Source organism: Dama dama, chromosome X (assembly GCF_033118175.1).
Source record: "Dama dama isolate Ldn47 chromosome X, ASM3311817v1, whole genome shotgun sequence".
Classification (NCBI taxonomy): domain Eukaryota; kingdom Metazoa; phylum Chordata; class Mammalia; order Artiodactyla; family Cervidae; genus Dama; species Dama dama.
The window spans coordinates 109,879,057-109,903,381 of NC_083714.1; the positions used below are offsets into that span (position 1 = coordinate 109,879,057).

The window sequence follows — 24,325 nt, forward strand, 5'->3', positions numbered from 1 at the left end:
TACTGTATAGCACAGGGAACTATATTCAATATCCTGTGATAAGCCATATTGCAAAAGAATATGAAGAGGAATTTATATATATTTATATATATATATATATACACACACACACATTGTATATTGCTGTACAGCAGATATTGACACAACATTGTAAATCAACTATACTTCAATAAAATAATTTTTTGAAAGACTATTCAAATGTAACTGAACATCTTGTATTTTTATTTGCCAAATGTGGCAATCCCATTTAGAGTAAGAGTTCTCTAGTATTTTTCCTACATCTCCAAGGATATATGAAAGAGGCCTGGAATGTGCAGTCAGGACTCAAATGAGCACTCTTATTAGCAGTTGTCTCATTCCTTTGAGGAACACAGAAAGTTAAAATATTTTTTCCTCCAAAGGTAGGGACAGTGAGTAATTTGTTCTAGTTGATAGTGACATCATAGTTAAATCAGTTGTGATCTGATGCAGGAGCAGGCTGCCAGGAAATCATGGGGTTTAGGATGTAACTTCTAAAATATTAAAGTAGGAGAGAAGAGAATTCAGGCTCTAAGGATTTTTTCTTCTCCCCCATAAGGATAGGGTGGGTGACAGTCTGTCTTTTAGTCCCATCCATTCCAGGGTGAGTTTCACACAGGGCATTGGTAATATCGATAATGTAGGGAAACAACTTGTTTCAGTCTCAATTATTTGGATAATCAATCATGGAAATTTAACCACAAATAGTATTTTCTTTTTAATCTAGCACTTTGCAGTCAAAGAACACTGTGCTTTTTCTACAGTCAACATTCTAACTGAAAATACCCAGAGTTGCTCCTGAAATCTCAGCATCGATGAAATGACTTGACTTAAATGCCCAGAAGGCATAAACAGCCATTGCTAAATAGCATCTATTTTGAGCCCAGCAGGTTTCTATTTGCAATCCCAACTACAAGTATTGCTTTTTGGAGCCTGAAAATGCCCTGCTACATGGAGTGTGTTGGTAAGTGTCACACACACATAGATAGCCCAAGTATTATATAAACAGGAATTACTGTCACACAAAATTACTGCCACGACAACTTCACGACATGAGCTCTTTAATACTTGATTTTCATCGCCAGGAGTCCTGCACTCTAATCTTGGCTATATAAACGGGTGCTACTGTTTTTAGGAGAAAGGGGTGTCTGAGATGATATTGCTTCCTGTTCCTATTTAGAACCTTCTTTCTGTCCCTCTGCCTCACTATTAGGGCCTACCTGACTCAGACCTTGGTCTGAGCCTTGGTCCCCAGGCTTACTTGTGGAGATGTAGACCAAATAGCTCCAAATGTCTTTTCTAGCTCTGTGGCCCACATCATCAGTCCTCTTAAGTTCGAAAAGTATTAACTTATCTGTCTTGAGGAGATGAAAATTTCATCCGAATTTGTTCCACATTATTCCAGGTGGAAAACCAAGTAACTGAATGATTTACAAGAGTAGGAAGTAAGGAAGTTGGAGAGGAAACTATTTCCTTTGAAATGCAGCAAATCCTCTATTATCCAACATAACTGGGCAGTATTTTTCAGATTAACACAAATTTATCAACCAATTACCAGTTTTTAAATCTTTTGAGCATAATGAAATATGCTTAACAAAATATAGTCAACAGATTTTTAAAACATTTAATTCTGAAAGTTTTCATGAATGTACATAAGTAGAAATGTACACAAGTAAGTCAGAGAAAGACAAATATCATATGACATCACTTATATGTGGAATGTAAAAAATGATATGAATGAACTTATTTACAAAGCACAAACAGACTCACAGACATAGAAAACAAACTTATGGTTACTAAAGGGGAAAGAAGGGGAGAGATAAACTAGGGGTTTGGGATTACCAGATACAAACTACTATATATAAAATAGATAAGCAACAAGGACCTGCTGTATAGCACAGGGAACTATACTCAATAGTTTGCAATAACTTATATGGGAAAATAATCTGAAAAGGGTATATATATTATATTATATATACATACACCCAGTTGAATCACTTTGCAGTATGCCTAGAATATTGTAAATCAACTATATTTCAACTTAAAAATATAGAAAATAGTATAACTTTTTTTTGATGCACCTATCACCTAATTTCAGTATCTGTCACTACTTTGCCAGTCTTATTTTATTTACATCAGTCACTATTTTCTATTTTCTCCTAGTGTATTTTAAAGCAAATCTTAAATATTACTTTGTTTTACACTCTAAATATTTAGTATACATCTCTAACTGATAAGGTATTTTTATATAACCACTGTGCCCTTATCGCATATATCAAAATGAACAATAATTGCTTAATATAATCTAGCAGCCAATCCATAGTCAAATTTCTCCATCCATCCCCTAGATATAATTGGTTTACTCTAATTAAGATCCAAACAAGTTTACACATTGCATTTGGTTGAGTCTCTTAAGTTTCTTTTATAGTGAGCACAATTTAATCTCTTCACTGGACAATTTAGAAAACATTCTAGAATTTCAGAGACTTCTGGGATTCATCGTATAATAATAATTATAGTGCACTTGGCTGGATATCTGTGAGTAAGTGGTTAATAATATGCAGAATATGAGACTGTGGTTTAGGACTTTGGGATAGAGAGCTTCTTCCAAGTGATACCAAAGAGAGATCATGGTTGGTCTTTGTCACGTAGTTTCTTTCAGAAAATGTCTAAAGGACTTAGTTGAGCTTTGTTGGCTTTGTCGTACAAATGCTTTAGCTAACATTCTCCAATTTAAAGCAAACACCTCCAAAATATCTACCTAAAATCAAGCCTTTTTATTACAGAAATAGCAGTATTAGTAAAATTTGAAGAAGTTTTTACTGCAAAGTTTTTTTTATGGGTGTAAGGTATGTCAAGGAAGAGCTAATGGGTCATTTGATTTGCTGAAAGAGAAAATACACTATGTCCAGTAGGATAAGAGACTTCATCAAAGCAGCTAGCTAGGTTCAGGAAATTGGGGAAACCACATGGCAGTGGACCAAGAGGGGAAAAAAATCAAGCAGCAGTAACACAGAAGGTACATGGGGCTTCAGCCAAATGACTCAGAAGAAGGTACCTGAAAAGGGCTAAGAGTAAAGGAGATAGAAAAATCCTGACATTGTGCATTAATCTGTCATAACAAAGTATTATACACTCAGTGGCTAAAACAACAGAAATTTCTCATTTTTGGGGGCTTGGAAATCTGAGATCAGCATGCCAACCTGGTCAGGTTGTGGTGAGGCTTCTTGCCTTGTACTTGGCCACCTTCTCACTCCCTCTGCCTTCTCACTTGGCAAAGGGAGTGGGCAGGGGAGAGTGGGAGAGAGAGGAGAGGGAGAGAGCACTAGAGGGTTTTGGTGTCTCTTTCCAATGAAGACACTAATCCTATCATTAGGGCCCCACCCTCATGACCTTGTCTAAACCTAAAGAAAGTGAAAGTGAAGTCACTCAGTTGTGTCGGACTCTTTGCATAACTAGCTTCCAAAAACCCTACATTTAAATATCATCACAATGAAGAAAGGGCTTCAACATAGGACATTTTCCCATCTTTTCTCTTAATATTTCTGTATTTGAGTTATTGTTAGAAAAGTTTTCCCTACTCCTAGTTTATAAAGTATTTCTTTGAGAACTTGTATAGTCTAATCTTTTACATTTAAATTGCTGATCTGTTTAGAATGTATCCTGGTATATAATGTGAGATATGGATTCAATTTTATCTTTTGCTTTATGGCTATCTAGTTATTTAAGTGCCATTTATTAATAGCTCCATCTTTGGGGTGACATATCAGAAAGACAAAGAAGTCAGCTTGAAGTGGCACCCCAATTCACAGACAATTTGAACGTCAAAATAAATACAGTGTGGATTAGAATATATTGAATAAAATAAGAATCCATGAGTTCATCCTGTTGTACATAATAAGGGAAATACATTGACTATTTGATGAGGAATAAGATAGAGGGTTTCTCAGATGACTCAGTGGTAAAGAATCCTCCTGCCAATGCAGGAGATACAGGAGATGCAGGTTCAATCCCTGGGCTGGAAAAAAGCCCTGGAGGAGGGCATGGCAACCCACTCCAGTATTCTTGCCTGAAGAATCCCCATGGACAGAGGATCCTGGTGGGTTACAGTTCATGGGGTTGCAAAGAGTCAGACACAATTGAAGCAATTAAGCAAAGCACATAGTAGAGGTGAGAGCTTCCCAGGCGGCTCAGTGGTAAAGAATCCGCCTGCCAGTGCAGGAGATGCAGGTTCAACCCCTGGGCTGGAAAGAACCCCTGGAGGAGGGCATGGCAACCCACTCCAGTATTCTTGCCTGGAGAATCTCATGGATAAGAAGCCATGGGGTCTCAAAGAGTTGGACATGACTGAGCACATATGCATGCAAAATACAAGATATTTGTGTAGTCTCAAAGTAATTCTCCACTAAATAGTTATTAATTACAAGAGAAAAAGTAACTTTATAAGAGAAGTCTGGAAGATACCACCTTAACCAAGAGACCAAAATTGACATCACTAGGAATGGGATCAATTGAAATTGTACCTGATAAGATGCAATTAGGAGAACACAGACAGGTTTCTGTGAAATTTCTGTCAAAGATGCATAAAATGAATCTAATCACAAGGGACTATTAGACAAATTCAAATTGAGGGACAGTCTACAAAATTCCTTGACCAGGGTCTTCTAAAGTGTCAAGGTCATGAATATCAAAGCAAGATTGAAAAGTGTTCCAAGTTAAAAGAGTCTAAAGAGACAGCACAACTAAATGCAATGTATGATTCAGGACTGGGTCATTTTTCTAGAAAGGACATTATTGGGACAACTGGCAAAATTTGAATGGAGTCTGAAGATTAGATTATAGTTGTGAGACAATATTAATTTTCTAATTTTGAGAGCTGTATTGAGGTTTTGTAGGAGAATGACTTTGTTCCTAGGAGATATACACTAAAGTATTTGGGGGTTGTAGTAATGGAACATTGTGTCAACAGCTTATTCTCAAAAGCTTCAAGGAATAAAAGGATCCTTATACCATACTTGCAACTTTTCTGTAAGCTTAAGACTGTGTGAAACAACATAATTACAGGGAAAAAACAGTCTCCATCTTTTTCTGATTTGAGATTCACCCTTTTTTCACATATAAATTTCCATATACAATTGAATCAATTTCTACAATTCTATTACATTGAGCTATCTACTCATGAATTAATGCCCTCTATTTTAATCAGTGAAGGTTTCTGTTTAAAAAAAGCAAAATTCAACTAAGTTTAAAGATCAAATTGGCTTTATTCAATGATTCATGAATTGTACAGCATTTCATCTAGCAGGAAGGAGCTCTGTACAAAATAGAAGGCTTTTAAAGCCAGGGAGGGGGTGGGGCAAGTAAATCATGAACAAAAAAATGGGGTTATTTCAGGCAAGGTCACCTTCCTTTGAGTGAAGGCAGGTCTTTTCTGTCTAAAGAGATAATCTTTAGGCAGATTATCTCTCCGGTGCTCCCAGAAAATTCTAGACTGACTAGTTATGGTTACCTTCCTGAAGAAGGTTGAAACTGCAATTAGGTAAGGTATTAATTCTTGATTTGGTGATATGAGTTAGCACATGTGACTCCATTTTGGGCATGTTGTTTCTTTTTCTTTTTTTTTTTTACCAATACCTAGTAAGTTCAACCCTCTACTTCCCTTTTTTTTCTTCTTTTTAAAGATTTTCCTAGCTATTCTAAGGTATTTGTCTCCATTTGCACATCCTTTTTGCAAAGCTCAAATCAATAGGAAAAAAACTGCAAATAAGAGATTCTTTTTACTATATATTTAAGTATAGTTGATTTACAATATCATTTTAGTTTTAGGTGTAGAACATAGTGATTTAATATTTTTATAGATTATACTTTCCTTAAAGTTATTATGAAATATTGGCTATATTTTTTGTATTATACAGTTTATCACTGTAGACAGATCTTAATAAAATAATAGGTTATAGAATAAATATACAAAAATGAAATTCCTCCATTTAAAATAAAGATATTATATTCAAACATATAATGAGGACTTCCCAAGTGGCACTAATGGGAAAGAACCTGCATGACAATACAGGACACATAAGAGAGGTGAGTTCTATCCCTGGGTTGGGAAGATCCCCTGGAGGAGGGCATGGCAACCCACTCCAGTATTCTTGCCTGGGAAATCCCATGGACAGAGGAGCCTGGCAGGCTACAGTCTATAGGGTCGCAAAGAGTCAGACATGACTGAAGCGACTTAGTACACATGCAAAATCTCAGTAAAACAATAGAAATGGAATATTCAAAGATATAATAAAACCAAAGACCTCATTCACAGTAGAAAAAAATCTAGGCATAATATTAACATCATACATCAAAAACCTATGTGAAAAAAATTACAAAACAGTTTGGAAATACACAAAATTATACTTGATTGAGTAGAAAAATATTTCATGTGCTTGGATAAAAAGAGTCAATGTCATGGAAACATTGGTTTTTCCCAATTTAATTTTATAAATTTAACAGATCCCAGTAAAATCTGTCAGCCTCCTTTAGGGGTTGCCTCAGTTGTTAAAAGTCATGTCACCATCCCCAAGCAGCCCAAAACCAGCAGGGGATCAAGGCAAGAGTTCAAAGGCCTAGCCCCTGCTCCAAGGAGACACAAGTCTATAGGGGCAGTCCAGTCCCAGAATTCCCTGTGCAGTTGGCCAAACCTTCCAGTGGGATTGAATTACAGGTCAACTTCTTCAGCTTCCTGCTCCCTTCCTTTCCTTTTGGGGATCCTAGATCCTGAGAGAACTCCCTGAAAAATCTCCTGCTCACTAACCTCAGTCAAAGTGATTAAACACTCTGATGCTTTGCTAGCCTATGTGTGCAAACTGATACCTAACGCAGTTCGTGCACATGTATCTGAGAAATGGAAACTTAGGAACAACCAGTCACAAACAGCCAACTAGATTTTCCCAGATAGGCAACTGCTTAATCTCTAGCTAACTGAGTGATTTCCTTGCTTTGCTTTCTTCTCTGCTGTGTAAAAAAGCCGTGCCTTTAGCACTGAATGCCTCCAATCACTTTCAGTTTGGCTTCCCTGGTGGCTCAGATGGTAAAGAATCTGCCTGCAATGCAGGAGACCTGGGTTCGATCCCTGGGTCAAGAAGATCCCCCGGAGGAGGAAATGGCAACCCACTCCAGTATTCTGAAGCCTGGAGAAATCCCAGGGACAGAGGAGCCTGGGGGGCTGCAGTCCACGGGGTCACAAAGAGACATGACTGAGTGACTAAGCACACCATTGGAAAAGATTTTTGCTCAAATAAACCCCTGAAACTTTAAATGTTCCTCAGTTTATCTTTGAACACCTCTATTTCAGAGTTTGTTTCCTTAGTAATCTAGGCCATGACCCAGGCTGTAGGATCTGACTTGATCTGTGAGCACAGACTCCTCAATCCTGTGAGATTAGACATGGTACCCTCAGCCTCATGCTTTACTCAATGTCCTTGAAGAAAATTATCTCGGTCTCAGTATGATACCTCTGTGTTCCTGAGGGACAGTAACTTCCTGCAGTGTCTCTAGTTTTCCCTCTCATGTGGAATATTTTTCTTCCTTATGAATGTGGGTGCCTGAATTTAAAAACATGATGATGTTATGTACATCTTCTAAAGAGCTCAGCTTTGCCTCCACATCCTCAGCTGCAGTTCTGCAGTCTGCCACAGACAAGAGGATTTCAGTGTGAGCTGTCAAACACCCATTTTAATTACTTGTGTTATATCTACTTAAGATGTATTATTGTGTGTGAATAGTTATAATACATAATTAATTAATATAGACCACATTAACATATGTATAAGTAATATATAGCTCTGGGCTTCCCAGGTGGCTCAGCAGTAAAGAATCTGCCTGCCAACACAGGAGACTCAAGGGATGTGAGTTTGATCCCTGGGTCAGGAAGACCCCCTGGAGATGGAACTGGCAACCCACTCCAGTATTCTTGCCTGGAGAAATCCCATGGACAGAGGAACCTGGTGGGCTACAGCCCATGGGGTTGCAAAAGAGTCAGACATGACTGAGCAACTAAAACAGCAATATGTCGTTCTATTATTATATTCAATATATTACCATAGGTTATATATCAGAGGTATGCTCAGGTTTTCTACCTTTTGTAATACATTTCAGGTTTTTGCAGTAGATTGCCCAATTCCTGTTTCACTTATTTTTACAGTTATTCGTAGTTTAAATCCCTAAAAGTCACAACATCCATAGTGAAGAATAATTTTTTCCTTCTTTAATACCTTGATTTCAGTCATTTCATACAAAGTGAATGTCTACTACTGAGAAGAGTTCAAGTCAATGCAAACCTCAGGTATTAACATCATTTTGTAATGTGTAACCCTCCCCACCAGGAACATGTCTTGCTGTGGTAGCCATCCATAAGGGGAGCTCCTCTTCTCATGTAATTACCATGGTTGCCAGACTTGATTGCAATCATCCTCTGGAGTCCATTTCTTATAAGTAACACAAACGTCTATTTATAAGAAAACATGGCAGACTTTCCTGGTGGCCCAGTGGCTTATACTCTGCACTTCCAATGCAGGGGGCCTGGGTTCGATCCCTGGTCAGGGAGCTAGATCCCACATGCCACCCACAACTAAAGATCCCGTATGTTGCAACTAAGAGCTGGTGCAGTCAAATAAGTATTAAAAAAAAAAAAAAAAGAAAAGAAAAGAAAGCATGGAGAGATTACTTAATGCAGCACTACATAAAGATAGCCAAAGGGTTCATTCTGCATCCATGACCTCACAGTATGAAATGAGAGTCATATAAAGAATAATTAATTGAAAATAACTTTATTGAATAACCAATAGCTGGCATATATAACGGAGAAGGCAATGGCAACCCACTCCAGTAATCTTGCCTGGAAAATCCCATGAAAGGGAGAAGCCTGGTAGGCTGCAGTCCATGGGGTCGCTAAGGGTCAGACACGACTGAGCGACTTCACTTTCACTTTTCACTTTCATGCATTGGAAAAGGAAATGTCAACCCACTCCAGTGTTCTTGCCTGGAGAATCCCAGGGATGGCAGAGCCTGGTGGGCTGCCGTCTATGGGGTCGCACAGAGTCGGACACGACTGAAGCGACTTAGCAGCAGCAGCTTCCCCCAAAGAATTGGCGAAAACACTTAACACAGTGTTCTTGGGAAATGTTCTGAGCTTCTCTTCTTCTTGAGCTGAATATTTTGCAGTTTGCTCTTCATCTGTGGGTCCCCTACAATCCTTGTCTTCTGATAATCACCCTTGTTTAGGAAACTTTATTATGATTTCTGGAAATAGTCTCGGCATATAGTCACTGGTAAAAAAAAAATCACTTTGGTCCAGTTGGTTTAGCACTTAGGTTGCAGATAAGAGTTGTTTTTCTTCATCAGACTCTGTAACATGTCTAGGTATGGCCTCTGTCTTTCTAAAGCCTTGTTGCTTTGTAGTTTTGGCTTGAGGCCACGTGTTCTGGGGCCTGCCTCTGTCTGTTGTGCTCCTTTGTCCCATCCTTCTTTTTTGTGGCAATAAGGTCATGGAGGAAAGAGCCATCCTTTGGTTCTTTGAGCAGGAAGAATCTTTTCTCTTCCCTCTCAATCTTGTGTCAATGAGCCAGCTCAGAGCATCCATCTTGCTGCTGGCCTGTTAAGGGAAGTCATGCAGACCCACCTGTTTTCTGTCTTGTGCCCTGCCAACTGTACTTTGATCCAGTTCGTGACCAGTCCCTTGGCCTTTGGCATCTTAAACCAGCGTTTGGACTTTTGAGTTGGATCTCAAGCTTGTAGCCCAGTGCCCCATGAAGGGCTTTGACTTGGATTGCAGCTGGGCTCCCTCGACTCTCTGGCTGTTTGAGGATATGATTTCCCTCTAAAGTAAATCATTGAAGCCAAAAGTAAGATCTCAGTCCAATGAAAGATCCCTACTGCCTTTTTGTTGTCCCCAAAGAGAGGATTTGGACACTCTCAGATTAGGATCCAAACTGATAACAGATTTTTTTTTTTTTACTGGGCAGAACCAGAGGTCCTATAACATTTAACCATTGCTAAAAGTTGTTAAAATTCATATTTAACATTGTTATAGAGAAAGCTTGACTGAGACCCTTTCACCATTTGATCCTTCCATCTATGTTTCAAAAAAAGATTAACAGAGAAGTTGGGGGAAAGAAACTGGTAAACTCTAAAGAATCTAATTTTTAAACAAATTTTCTATCCCCTGTCAAGCTTTCAGCATTCAAAAAAAAAAGTGAAATGTACAACTTAGATAATATCTGGTGAACTCTGCTCTGCAGTCTGCCTCTTTATTGAAACCTCCTGTAGTATCATAGGAAACTCACTGAGATATCTGTTAATGAAAAGTCGGAGAGCAAGAAAGAAGTAATAAGGACAGTTTATCTCTTTGGCAGGCTTCTAATAAAAAAAATGAAAAGAAAGTAAGTTCATTTTAATTGATGAAAGAAACACGGATTTCATCAAGTTGGAAAAGGCAGATAAACACTGCTAAGGGCAAACAGCATTCCTCTGTGCTTCTTGGTTAAAGATGTTGAGCATCGTTCTATTGGAACATGAATTAGTTTCATGGTAATTGAAATTACCATGGAAATTTAAATATGATAATATTTGGTTTTTTCCTAGGATTAGCATAGCTTCTTATTGATAAGGGCATATTTCCAATGATGAGCACAGTTACTGACAGAAAGTTGGTGCTCAACAAATCATTTTGGAATGGAAGAATAAAAGATAATGCATGATCTCTTCCTGCAGGAATTTATTATCTACTTGGGAAGAGAAACATGCCTGCACACACACATACACACAATGCTTCCCACAATTTTATTCCTTGTTAATATTTCACTGTTGTTATTGATGCTTTCAAACTGTAGTGCTGGAGAAGACTCTTGAGAGTCTCTTGGACAGCAAGGAGATCAAACCAGTCTATCCTAAAGGAAATCAACCCTGAATAGTCATTCATATCAGAAAGGACTGATACTGAAGTTGAAGCTCCAATACTTTAGCCACCTGATGTGAAGAGCTGACTCATTTAAAAAGACCCTGATGCTGGAAAGATTGAGGGCAGGAGGAGAAGGGGACGACAGAGGATGAGATGGCTGGATGGCATCACCGACTCAATGGACATGAGTTTGAGCAAACTCCGGGAGTTATTGAAAGACAGGGAAGCCTGGTGTGCTGGAGTCCATGGGGTTGCAAGGAGACACATGACTGAGCAAGTGAACAACAGCAAGTTTGAGGGCAGAAGAAACTCAGGATTCTTTGGCAGCAAGTGGATATAGGCACTGGGGTGTGATAAGATGGGGACTCACTTCAGGCTCTCATCAATTCACCAGACTTGGAGCCAGCCCTTTACCAGGCCCCCGGCTTCCCTATTTTGAACAGAAGAACTTCTGAATTAGTTCTTGAAAAGCCATGCTACATTGCTTCTTTCTGTTTTTGGTTCTCAGAGGTGGCTTTCCGAGTGGTCTGAAGAAATACACCTCTATTTTACTACTTCAGCTTAAACACCTGTCATCTTGCTGAATCAACCTACTTTGGCAAAGCCCATATCCCAGGCTCATAGCTATTTCCCCCTTGCTGCTTCAGGGCAGGCTCTGAATTCCACTCTGCCCCTCCAAAGTCTTGCCTGGACATCACCAGTTTCCTGGGCTCCTGCCTTAGCAGCTCCCAGAGGGGACACACTGGGTTGCTCCAGGAGCAATTGTCTGTTTTGATCACTTGCAAACATGAGACTTTTTAAGATAACCTTTAGGTGTTGCATTTGCAACACTAGGGAAGAGCCTGCTTGAGTTCACTGGGGGCTTCAGGGCAGGGAGAATGGGGACAGAGTGGGTATCCAGAAGGAGGATGAGCGGGGCTTGTGCCGTGCTCAGTTGCTCCAGTTGTGTCCGACTCTTTGCAGCCCCATGGACTGTAGCCCGCCAGACTCCTCTGTCCATGGGATTCTCCAGGAGAGAATGCTGGAGTGGGTTGCCATTTCCTTTTCCAGGGGATCTTCCCAACCCAGGGATCAAACCCACATCTCATGTGTCTCCTGCACTGGCAGGTGGATTCTTTTCCACTGAACCACCTGGGAAGCTCATGAGCGGGATTAAGGATTCCATTCAAGTTCACTTCAGTTCAGTTCTGTCACTCAGTCATGTCTGACTCTTTGCAGTCCCCATGGTATGCAGCATTCCAGGCTTGCCTGTCCATCACCAACTCCCGGAGCTTACTCAAACTCATGTCCATCCAGTTGGTGATGCCATCCAATCATCTCATTCTCTGTCGTCCCCTTCTCCCCCTGCCCTCAATCTTTCCCAGCACCAGTGTCTTTTCCAGTGAGTCAGGTCTTTGCATCAGGTGGCCAAAGTACTGGAGTTTCAGCTTCAGCATCAGTCCTTCAAATGAATATTCAGGACTGATTTCCTTTAGGATGGACTGGTTGGATCTCCTTGCAGTCCAAGGGGCTCTCAAGAGTCTTCTCCAACACCACAGTTCAAAAGCATCAATTTGGGGCACTCCCCATCCCCCTTCTGATGTCTATGTCAGAAGCTTTCTCTGTCCCTTTTTATACTTTAATAAAACTCTGCTACACAAAAGCTCTTGAGTGATCAAGCCTGGTCCCTTGTCCTGAAGTTAAATCTTCTTCTTCAGAGATTGCAAGTCTGAAACCATTCACTGTAAGCTATCTTGGGGGCTCATCTGGGATCTTCAGGACAAGGTAAGAACACTCAGAGCTGTAGCCTTTCTGCTTTCTCAGTATATGCATTTTTCTGCTTTACTTTACTAACTCTACAGTGTGCTTGTGTGAATGAATAACATGCCCTGCACGAAGCAAGTGATGAGTCCTGCTCTGCGGTTTTGCAGTGCCTCCTAATGACTGAAGGCAGTCCCAAAAAGGGGAGCCTTGTCAGGGGTTTATACCGACCTGCCAATGCTAAGAGACACCAAACATCCCTGTGAGGGGAGCAGCCAGAAATGGGCAAAGCAAGTGGATTGAACTTTCCTTTCTTCGTCATCTTTTCCTGGTCTCTTTGACCATTTCATAATTATGTGGGGAGTTAGAAGTACTAACCGTATGTGTCAGATCATAGATTTCTGAGGAACTTGTGATCCATGCCATTACTGTGTACTTTTTCTTAGACCCCAAGCTTGGAATAGTCATGTGACTCCCAGACTTGCTAGGAGCACATTTGGGAATGAGGTGGAATTCTAGCTTCAGCAGCATCTCTCTTGGCTGCCTGCCTCAGGGTCCAGCAACCTGAAAGTGAGTCTTTGTCATAGCTGTGCCTCCAAACTATATGGATGGAAGCACTGCTAGAGAGCATGAGGTTTCTAAGAACATAGGTCGAGAATCCCAGATTGGAAGTACAGCTGGCTTCTGCCTTTGGTAGTGCTGTTAGTGTATCAGAGGAGGCTCTCTGGTGGCTTTTGTCTCAACTCCTTAGATAATCCTTTTGTGGAATCTGTGGAAATGAACTGGAAGGATTGGTACTAATAATTTGAGGATGAAAAATCACTTTTTCCTCACTGGGTGACCCTTCACTACCTCTTTTGCTATCACATATACTGGTGTAGCAACTCTCAGAGAAGGGACATCTTGGTTGTTGTTCATCTCTTTGACTCACCGCTTCTACTATGGTCAGGACTGTACGTAGAAATGTGCACAGACACATGTAAAGATGGATGCTTCCCCTAGTAGGCCTAGTTCAGGAAACATTTCTGGGAAAGCTACTCTGTTCCACTTTCGGTGGCATCAGAGAAAAAGACAAATCAAGTCAAAGGTCTTGGTGGTATGAAACTAAATCAACTTGGGATGCCATCAGGTCTACCTCTGATGCATCTTCACCTTGCCTCAATGGTAGAACCGAGAGGGACAAGTAAGGCACCTGCATTGGTAAGAGACAGACCAAGTCCAACCAGGGAGGAAAGCTTCAGTGGAAAGTTTGTCTTCACCCCCATCTAGAGCAGGGAGGGATGCCACCAGTGGAAAGAAGACACAGCTGTGGAGGCCATTGTTTTCTTTCTTACAGATGGGAGCTAACAGTCTCAGAACCACTCCTTTACAATGTATTTTTTAAAAACTGGGACAAGTTTGATTCCCAGAATTTAAAAAGACACACCTGATCTTCTGTGATACTGAATAGCTACAGTATCCTTTGGAAGATGGAGAATGCTGACCTGTTGAAGGATCTCAATTATTACTGTTTTACAACTGGACCAGTTCTGTAGAAAACAAGAGAAATGGGTAGAAGTGCCATATGTGTTGTTCTTTATTTCTCTGTGAGACATGCCAAACTTATGTCCTAAGGGTGAAGATTTGGGTGTAAAACCTTCAGCTGCCTCCTGTTCTCTTACTTTGTCCCTGTATCTGGGGCTCCTGACTGAACAAACTGAGAATAAGGGCACTCTTCCAGGAGGAGTTGCCTCAGTCTCGGTAGAAATATTGCCGTCGAGACTATCGAGAGGATCCAAAAAGTACATAGAAGACTTTACGGTACTAACTTTACATTATGACCTTACTTAGAGAGATACTTACTTCAGACAGACACTGACTCCTGACTCGAAAACTTGAGTTTTGGGAGAAGCTACTACTTTTGGAGATGAATGGCTTGAACGTGGGATAAGGGGAAAGAGGAAACATGAAATAGCCCTCCTCCCTACTGTGAGGCAAGCAGTTCCTATAACAGAGCCAGTTTGTCGGGTGTAGTCTTGAAGGCCTCAAGTGAGCGCACATCCTGAGACTTTAGACTATGCTAAGTTGGTTAACATAAAACAGGGAGAGAAGAAACTCCTGGTAAATTCCTAGATAGACTACAGGAGGCTCTCTGGAAGTTTACTGATGTTGATCCCGAAAGTTCGGAGGGAGAAATGATCTTAAAAGATAGATCACTCAGTTGGCTCCAGATACTTGCTGTACATTACAAAAACAGGAGTTTGGACCAAATCAGTCTTTTAAAAAACTGTTACAGCTGGCTCAGACAGTATATTATGGTAGAGAATACAAGGAGGAAAAAAGAACCAGACAAAGGACTGAAGCCCCAACAATGACAGTTAGATCTGCTCTGAAACAGCCTGAGGAAAAATGTCCAGAGGAACCCAGGTGAAAAGGGATGGACTTGTTATTACTGTGGAAAAAAGGGGCATCTCAAGCAAGATTGCCTTCAGGCATCTAAGCTGCCCCTGGCTCCATGTCCAGTCTGCAGAGGACCATACTGGAGAAGAGACTGCCCTCCAAGGTGTAGGCCCCAGAGGTGGAATCTCAAGACAATCGGAACTGAAGGTGCCCAGGGGTCCCCACACAAGCCCTTATTCTAATAACACCTGAGGAACTCCAGGTATTAATAACTGTGGAGGGCCTACTAGGGCCCTGTCGATATTCTTTTGGACATTGGGGCAACTTTCTGCTCACTAAAGCCCCTGGTCTGCTTTCCTCCTGATCCACTACTATAATGAGGCTGTCTGGATGACCCAAATGCTATTATTTCAGTCATCCTTTAACCTGAAACTGGGACTCTGTGCTATTTTCTCGAGTTTCTAACCTTGCTAGAGTCTCCCTCACCCCTTCTGGGTAGGGATATACTGAGCAAGGTCCAGGCCTCTGTTTTCATAAATATGGAACCTGCCCTTTTAATTGAACAAAATGTAAATCCTAAAGTGTGGGCTGATGGAAAAACTGTGGGTCGAGCACAAAATACTGTTTCCGTCGTCATCAAGCTCAATGACCCTAACCTATTTTCACATTAAAGCAGTATCCATTAAAGCCTGAGGTGTTGAGGAAAGGTTAAAACCCATCACTGAAAATTTAAAGGAACAGGGGTTATTAATTCCCTGTAATAGTCCATACAACACTCCTATTTTGGGGGTAAAAAAGTCAAATGATAAATGGACACTTGTTCAAGATATACAAGTAATAAGTGTCTAATCTTTATACTATATTGTCTGATATTCCTAAACAAGCCAAATATTTTTTCAATCATTTATTTGAAGGATGCTTTCTAGAGTTAAACCTATATTAGATCATCCTCTACCTATGATTTTAAGCCAATTGAGAGGATTCTTAGGCATTACAGGCTATTGCCGCATTTGGATTCTGGGATATAGGGACTTGTCTAGCCTTTATATAAACTTATAACTGAGACTCAGCACGTGCAAATCCACTAGCTGGTTTGGTCCCCAGAGACTCAAAATGCTTTTAAGGCTCTTCAAACTGCTCTCTTGCAGGCTCCCACTTTGAGCTTGCCCACAGGATCAGAGTTTGTGTGTTACTGAAAAAAAACAGGCTATGGCCACATTGCTTAAGGGTAATTGTTACTATTGTTTTGCTAGTGCCTAAAGCTCATAGGTTTACTAATGGGTGAAATTTTACTGTACTGACTTCTCATGATGTAAGTGGGATCTTAAACTCTAAAGTTCAGAGCAAAGATGCTCCACCTTTAAAGCTGCTGTAATTCAAGGGGTATCGAAAGCTCTAGGAATAGAATATCACTTACAGTCTTCCTGGAAACCCCAATCTTCAGAAAAAGTTGAAAAGGCTAATGATATTATTAAAAGACATCCATGTAAGCTAATTCAGGAAACACAAGGCAGTTTAAAGCTTTACCCATAGCTTTAATGAGGGCTTGAACTGCCCCTAAGAAGAAGGGGCTGTCCTCAAGCCTTATAACTAACTATTTGACTCAGCTTTCAGCTTTTCAACCTCCTCATCAATTGAAGGCTTCCCATGATGGGTTTCTCCACTTCAAGGAAAGGACTTTCTTCAGCTCTGCGAATAACTTTACCAACAACAATCATATGTGACACCTCTTCTTGATCTGATGACATCTAGCAATCCTAAGATGGACTGATGTAATATAAACATAATGTAACTTTTAATTTTGATTAAGCTGTAACTTGATTTAATGATTATTTTGCCTTACATCTGAAACTACATAATGGGGTTTGTTTCTAACCGTGTGAAGTCTTTTAGGTTACAAATGGTTGTCCAGGCTCCTATGAGTGTCATAGCCTCCTCCTACTATTACTTGGGGCCTCTGGATCAGAAACCCTCAATATGAGGGTTAGGAGAAAATGTTGCCTCAACAATTTAGGGATGATACCCTTCAACAGCAGGGAGTAGTTATGGAATGAGAATGATGCCCCCTTCCCTTTTCAACATAATTCTCCTAAAAGAAAAGGGAGAAATGAGAGAGTCAGTTCCTAGGCAGATTGATAAGAAGTCCAGGGTCCTCAAGGAGAAAGGGGTCTGGGGCTCTCGAGTAGGAGATAGGGGTCTGGAATTCTCAAGGAGGAGGAAAGGGCAAGCATCTTTTTTTTTCTCTACATTCCTTAGTCTTAGTCACATAAAATTTTTTTTTTTAAAGCCCAGAACTGATGATTACACAACAAATAACTGTTTGAACTCTGTACTAAGGATTATATAACAAGATATTCTGCTTGAGGACAGTTTCTCCTCCTGAAAACCTTCTGGCTAATCCTGTTATCTTAAAATGTAAATTATGAGAGTGGATCCAGTAAAGATCAAGATCTTTACAACCTTGAGACATTCTTTTGATTTATTGTAATAATTAATTAAAAAGTATATAACTCCCTTGCTAAAGACTAGCAGGGGGGCACTCTCTGTCCCCCTTCTGATGTCTATGTCAGAAGCTTTCTCTGTCCCTTTTTATACTTTAATAAAACTCTGCTATACACAAAAAAAAGCATCAGTTTTTCGGCACTCAGCTTTATGGTCCAACTCTCACATCCATACATGACCACTGGAAAAACCATAGCTTTGACTAGATGGACCATTGTCGGCAAAGGAATGTCTCTGCTTTTTAATATGCTGTCTAGGCTGATGATAGCTTTTCTTCCAAGGAGCAAGCATCTTTTAATCTCATGGCTTCAGTCACCATCTGCAGTGACTTTCGAGCCCAGGAAAATAAAGTCTGTCACTGTTTTCGTTGTCTCCCCATCTATTTCCCATTCAAGTACAGTGCCAAGATAATGACAATCCTGGGTAGCAGATCAAGGTAGGGCTTGGAATTTTCCTGGCTCTCAGGAAATTGTTGTTTCTGACTCTTTCTCTTGTCTTTGCCCCTCCTTAACGACTTTATCTCACTTACTTCATCCATAAAATGGGTTGTAAGGTTTAACTGGAATTATGCATGTAAAATGCCGAGTACGGTGCCTGGTACCAGGAAAGCCTTCACACTAGTGAAGCAGGATACGTTGTTGTTATATAATCCTTAGTACAGAGTTCAAACTGAGTTATTTGTTGTTATTTGCTTGCCCTTCTCTACTGCTCCATTCCAGGGAGTAATTTGAGGTGCTGGAGGAGGACATCCCTATCTGCCATCCTCCCAGCCCCCCAGCTGAACAGCGCACCAGGGAAGCTGATGGGGAAATACCGTGCAGTGCATAACGCCAACGGGGAGTGGTGGCCCCAGGGATGGACTCTTGGAGGCCCTGGGTGACCTCTCTGCCCTGGCGTCCACCCTCCCCAGATTTAAGCCGCAGACCTCCGGGCGGGAAGGAGGGCGGTGCGCTCCAGCCCCGCCGGCGCGTAGGCGGGCGGGCGGGCGGGGCTCTGCGACCCGAAGCCCTGGGCCTCCAATATAGGCGCTCGGCGGAGGCGCTAGTACGCGGGGGCAGCGCTGCGGGCGGGGCCGAGATCCAGACACCGAAGCAGCTGGCACCCAGGTGGCCCGGAGAGGGGCGAGCAACATGAGCAACAAATGCGACGTGGTCGTGGTGGGGGGCGGCATCTCAGGTCAGTGGCGGCTGCGCGCCCTCCTTCCCCCTCCCCGGCTCCGACAAGTGGCCGCCCTGGGAGGCACGCGGGGCGGCTGTGCGGCGGGGTGTCCCCTGGAGCCCCTAGACAATCCGTGCGCGGGAGGGGATCTAGACGGTCCCAAGCGTCGTACACGGAATCCTCCCTCCGGGGTAGAAGGATTTGGTGGCCCCCTTCCCTCCCCGGACAGAAGCCGGAGGATGTCTTTTGAAGGTCTGGGGCTAGACTTTGAACTTCTGCCCCGACAGCTGCCAAGCCTGAGACTGCTGGAATTTTGAAAGCGCCGGGGGGCGGGGAGAGAGGGCGGTGGTGGTGAGAAAACGGGCAGGGGAGAGACTCTTACTAGGGGGTGGCATTTATGCCCTTGCCCCCTATGCCCTTGTCAGTCCCTTGCCCCCAAGCAAAGGTCAGTCCTTTTGCTCCGGCCCGACCTGGACACTCTACACCTTCACTTGGAGCAGGCATGGACCACGACGTGTTGATATTCTGGAACCAGGAAAACGACCTTGAACAGCTTCCGGTTCAAAAAGAAGGGATTGGACCCTGGGGCATCGACCTTCCTGACCCCGATTTTTTCTGATTCCACGATTGCCATGGGTCTACCTGCAGCTGCAGGGCCTTCTTGTCAAATGTCTCCTCTCCTTCTGCCCCTTCTTCTCCTCTCCCTCACACTCAGTGGAGGGTGGCCAAAAAGCTTGGAAGGGATGGGGGACAGAAAGTACCCTCACAGACACGGGGGAGGGAGGTGGGACTGGGCCTCAGGAAACAGATGCCAGAAGATGGATGGGGTCAGCGGGGGAACCCCCCCCCCCCCTCCCGAAGAGAGTCAGGCAGATCCTATGAGGTGGGGTCAGTCCAGAACAGCCTGTCTCACAGACCCCTGAGAATGCTTTGGTCCAACCCCCAGGACCTCCTCGTGCTTGAGCAATAATGAGGACACCTCCAAAATCCAGCACTGTGTTGTCTAAGACGTGCTTTAACCAGACGTCAGGAGCCGGCCTCAAACTTGCTCCCTGGGGGACAGGCAGGGCAGAGACACTCAGATTCTCTTGTGGCAGGTGAAGAAAGCAAGGTGCTGGATGTTGGATGCCATGCCTCCATTCCAGCCTTCCTCACCTTTGAGTCAGATCTCAGGCTATCCCTTCTGTTTGCCTGGTCCCCCCACCCCCTCCCCGAGCTCACCCATGCCAGGCTCTGTGCATGGTGCTACAGATGTTTTAAGTACAGCAGCATGCTGTGGTGGACTCTGGCTATATAGATTTCATTTTCATTCAGTATTTTTGACATCATCTCTCCTAGAGGAACTCAGTGTGTGTCCGTGCTGCCTTGCACAGCACTCGCATCTTATGGAAGAGGAAACCTCTCTTTCTAGGCCTTCAAAGTCCTTTTCTTACCCAAACTATGTCTAACGTGTTCCAATTCTTCATTTCCCCCTTTATTTTGTTTTTTCTAATTCATTCTCCAAAACTTCACGCTCACTCAAATTATTCATGTAAGACTCGTACTGGAAGGATAGATAAGGGTTTAGCTATCTTTTATAGCAGTGGTGAATCTCTGCTTTTGACTCCCAAACTCTCCAAACAAGGAACTGGTGAGTAGATCTACCTTTTCTCAAGAATGTCACATGGAATAGGCATTGTTCTAAAAACTGAGAAAGCAGGGTTCCAAGGCCTTACTCAATTGCTTTATCTGCTACGTGAGGATAACACCAACTAGTCATAGCTAGATTGCAAGGTCATTCTAAAAGGTAGGTGAAGCAATGTGTGTGAAAATGGCTTTGCAAAGTCTGACATATGTATGACACAAGGGATTACAAGAGTTTCGCTCATTTATTCAAACAGTACACATTAGGGCAGGCTGTGGTTGAGGATGCAAAACTAGATCATGTTTTTCTTGTCCCGGAAGATTTGTCAGTCTAGGAAAAGAGATGAAGTATCCAGACAAAGGAAATACAAGGTAGAAAGTGGTAGGTGCCACAAGAGAGGTCTATTCATTAGTTCATTATCCATTCATTCAAGGAACATTTGCTTCCTGTCCCACATCCTATCCCAAAGGGAAGGAAAGATGAATTAGGCAGAGCCATTGCCCCTGGGGTACTCACAAGCTGATGTGGGAGGCAGAGTCATGAACAAGTGATACTAATGACCTATGATATATGCCTTTTCCTAGGACCTCCTACTGAAGGTTATAGGAAAGGTGAATGTTGAACTCTAGGTGAATGTTGAACTCCGCCTGAGAATATCCAGGCAGACTTCACAGGGGTGGTGAAGTAGATCTTAAGGAATGGATATGAATTCACCAGGAGACTGGATGAAGAAAGTATCTGAATTTAAAGAATAGCTTAAATAAAATCACAAATATGTGAGATATTCTCATGCTTAGGAAAGATAAGAACTTTAGCACAGGGACTTCCTTGGTATTTCGGTGGTTTAAGACTTGGCCTTCCAATGCAGGGGGTTGCGGGTTCAATCCCTGGTCAGGGAGCTAAGATCCCACATGCCTCAAGGAAAAAACCCCAAAACATAAAACAGAAGCAATGTTGTAACAAATTCAATTAAGACTTTAAAAATGGTCCACAGGAAAAAAATCTTAAAAAAAAAAAACAAAACAAAGAACTTCAGTGTGGAGAACTGAGGGGGACTTGTGGGAGACCAAGCTACAAAGGTGGGTTGGGATGAGTTGTAGGTAGCCTTATATGTCATCACCCAAAGACTTAGCTCACTAGTGGCTCAGATGGTACAAAATCCACCTACAATGCAGGAGACCCAGGTTCAATCCCTGGGTCAGGAAGATCCCCCGGAGAAGGGAATGGCTTCCCATACCCACTCTAGTATTCTTACCTAGGAAATCCTATGGACAGAGGAGCCTGGTGGGCTACAGTCCACTTGGTCGCAAAGAGTTAGACACGACTGAGTGGCTAATTTTGGAGGCTTCCCAGGTAGCACTAGTGGTAAAGAACCCACCTGCCAATGCAGGAGACATAAGAGATGCCGGTTTGATTCCTGGGTCAGGAAGATCTCCTGGAGGAGAGAATGGCAACCCACTCCAGCATTCTTGCCTAGAGAATCCCATGGACAGAGGAGCCTGGCAGGCCACAGTCCATAGGGTCACAAAGAGTCAGACATGACTGAGTGACTTAGCACACATGCAGTCAATGAATAGCCACTAATGATTTTTTATTCACAAAGTGATATGTCAAGTGACAGGAATATGATGATACAAAAAGAGGAATGTGCAGAAGAGCAGGTTTGAGGAAAGATGGAGCATCTAGAGTTGAAGGTGCTGATAGAACACCCAGGGAGAGATGTCTAGCAGTTGGAAGTGCAAAGAACAGGTTGGGCTAACAGATTTGTGTGACAGAGACGTTTTAGTTGAAGCCCCTGAAGTCCATGAAATGACCCAAACCAAGAGTGGAGAGAGAAGAGAGGATGCCTAGGACAGAACTGGTTGAGGGGGTGCTCACGTCCTCCACTGGGAGGAAGATATTTCAGTCTTTATAGTTTGATGAGAGAGATGAGGAAACTGAGAAACTGAAAAACACTTGGTTAATCTCAAATCTTAGCTCATATGTCATTTACTGGGGGCAGCCTTCCTAAATCCCTCCAAATGGGTTGAGATGCCTTTGTTTAACTCTCCTCTGCCATCTTGTTATTTTCCTTGAGTTTTTAATTGCTCACATATTAGTGTCATTTCTTGTTCAATCACTTTCTCCTCCACTAGGCTGTAAGCCCCTGGAGCCCTGGGAAGTGTTTCTATGTCTCCTGGAGAACCCCCAAACTCCAGCTCCAGAGCTCTGCCTGGCCTAGTTAGCACTCAACAAATGTGTTGAATGAACAAACTTTAACATTATCCCCACAAAGCAGCAATTGATTGCATCTGAAATTCACATCCACTTACTCCTGACCCTTTTGCATGTCCTGCCAAATCTTATTGAGTAAGGGAAAAATGGTAAAATCAGAATTTTAGGATTAGTTGGTGACTGACGCAGTTAACTTTGTTAATTATTAAACTTGGGCCATTCTGGTAGTTCTCTGATAGTTTTCGAAGCTGTCAGCAAATTTTAATCACTCCCTTTGGCATAAGCAGAGATGGACTGGGGGTATGGATGGTTAATATATAATCTTCTTTTTTAATGTTTGAAAAATTCCAAGGCGACTGTAGAACAGCTTTTTGTTTTGGAAAATGCATGTGGTATATAAACGCGCACCTGCTGACATCTCTTTCACCCAAGGAGCAGGTCATCTCTGGGGACTTGGCAGAGTAATGGCATTTCCCACATGGAGCTGGACAACAGCATAAGGCTTCTGTTCTGAGTCTCGATTTTAATGTTTGGTTTGGTAGAACCATGGAAACTATCTTTTGCAATTCTGGAATGACTCTTGCTCAAGCCTCAAAATAAAAGCTAAAAAAGTGAAACTTGAAACAGAAAGGAGAATTTTTTTTCCAGGCTTGAGAGAAGTGATCTGGCTATCTGAGTGTGGCAGACACTCGGCTAACAGCCTGGAAGAGTCAAAGTTAGCCTTCCAAGTGGTAATCAACACCTGGAAGGTGATCTCTGCAGCCAGGAGGGCTAGGAGGGCAAGGCTGCTGCAGGCTGGAGGGACTGGCCTAGACAGGGTGCATCAGAGAGGGCCCACAGGGGATCATGAGTTGAGGCATGTGATAGGCAGACGAGGCCTGTGTGTTAATGGCAAAGCCCCCGCCTCACCTTTGATGAAGAAAGATGGAGAACTTCCCTGGACACCTATAACCCACCTGAATGTTCTAAAAAATGGTAATTGGATGGAAGTGCTTGGAAATGTGTATATCCCAGTCAAAGACAGGATATAAAGAGGCAGTATGCAATGTTAAAAGTGCATACGTCAGACGTCAGACCCGTTATGAATTCCGTTTCCTATACTTAGCTAGTGTGTCACCTTAAAATTTCCCTCACCTCTCTGTTCTTCATCTGCCTTTTAAAATGAGACTCCCTGTGCCATTATTGGCAGAGAGCTTGTTGCTAGGATTAGAAAGAATGCACATAAAGGACTGTACACAGTGGCCATTATGGTGACAGCTTGTACCAAAAAGACAGCTTGTCTTTTTGGAAAAGACATCCTTTTTTTTAGCTTCTAGGGTTTTTTAATCTGTGGGAGCAGAGGCAGGCATCTCTGTAATCATGTCTTCCTCTTTACTGACCAGTCATTTTTCTTGCTGTGAGGCATTTATAAGGTGACTGCAGGATCCATACAGGCATCATTCCGACCTCATCCTGCCCCGCCCCCAGCCCTTCAGTCCCTCCAGTGAGGAGCCCGAGAAGCTCAGGCTTACCCTGGGCTTCAGAGCCACCAAACCCATTGTGTTCCTTATCAGAAGAAATTTTCAAAGCCCTCGATCTGTATTTCATCACTACCCCAGCCTGGCTGCTCTTCCTCTTCCGATCTGGTCTTCATTTCAGCCACTTGACACCCGTCTTAATTATAAGAAATAATAAATGGGACTATTATTTCTCTCTTGAATAATATTAATTATTTAATAAATAATAGAAGAGTCAGCATTTTGAGT

The 24,325-nt window shown here is 42.3% G+C and overlaps 1 protein-coding gene across 2 annotated transcripts in view; it reads left to right on the forward strand.

The window, feature by feature from the left end:
- Window positions 1–18,591: 18,591 nt before the first annotated feature.
- The window catches only part of MAOB (monoamine oxidase B), a 113,636-nt gene continuing 107,902 nt past the window's right edge, over window positions 18,592–24,325 (forward strand). The window contains exon 1 of one of the 2 annotated variants that reach the window (XM_061137383.1): window positions 18,592–18,760. In XM_061137383.1, the coding sequence (XP_060993366.1) occupies window positions 18,715–18,760 (46 nt within the window). In that variant the 5' untranslated portion in view covers window positions 18,592–18,714. The remainder of the gene's footprint in view (window positions 18,761–24,325) is intronic. The other variant, XM_061137382.1, reaches the window with a different exon arrangement.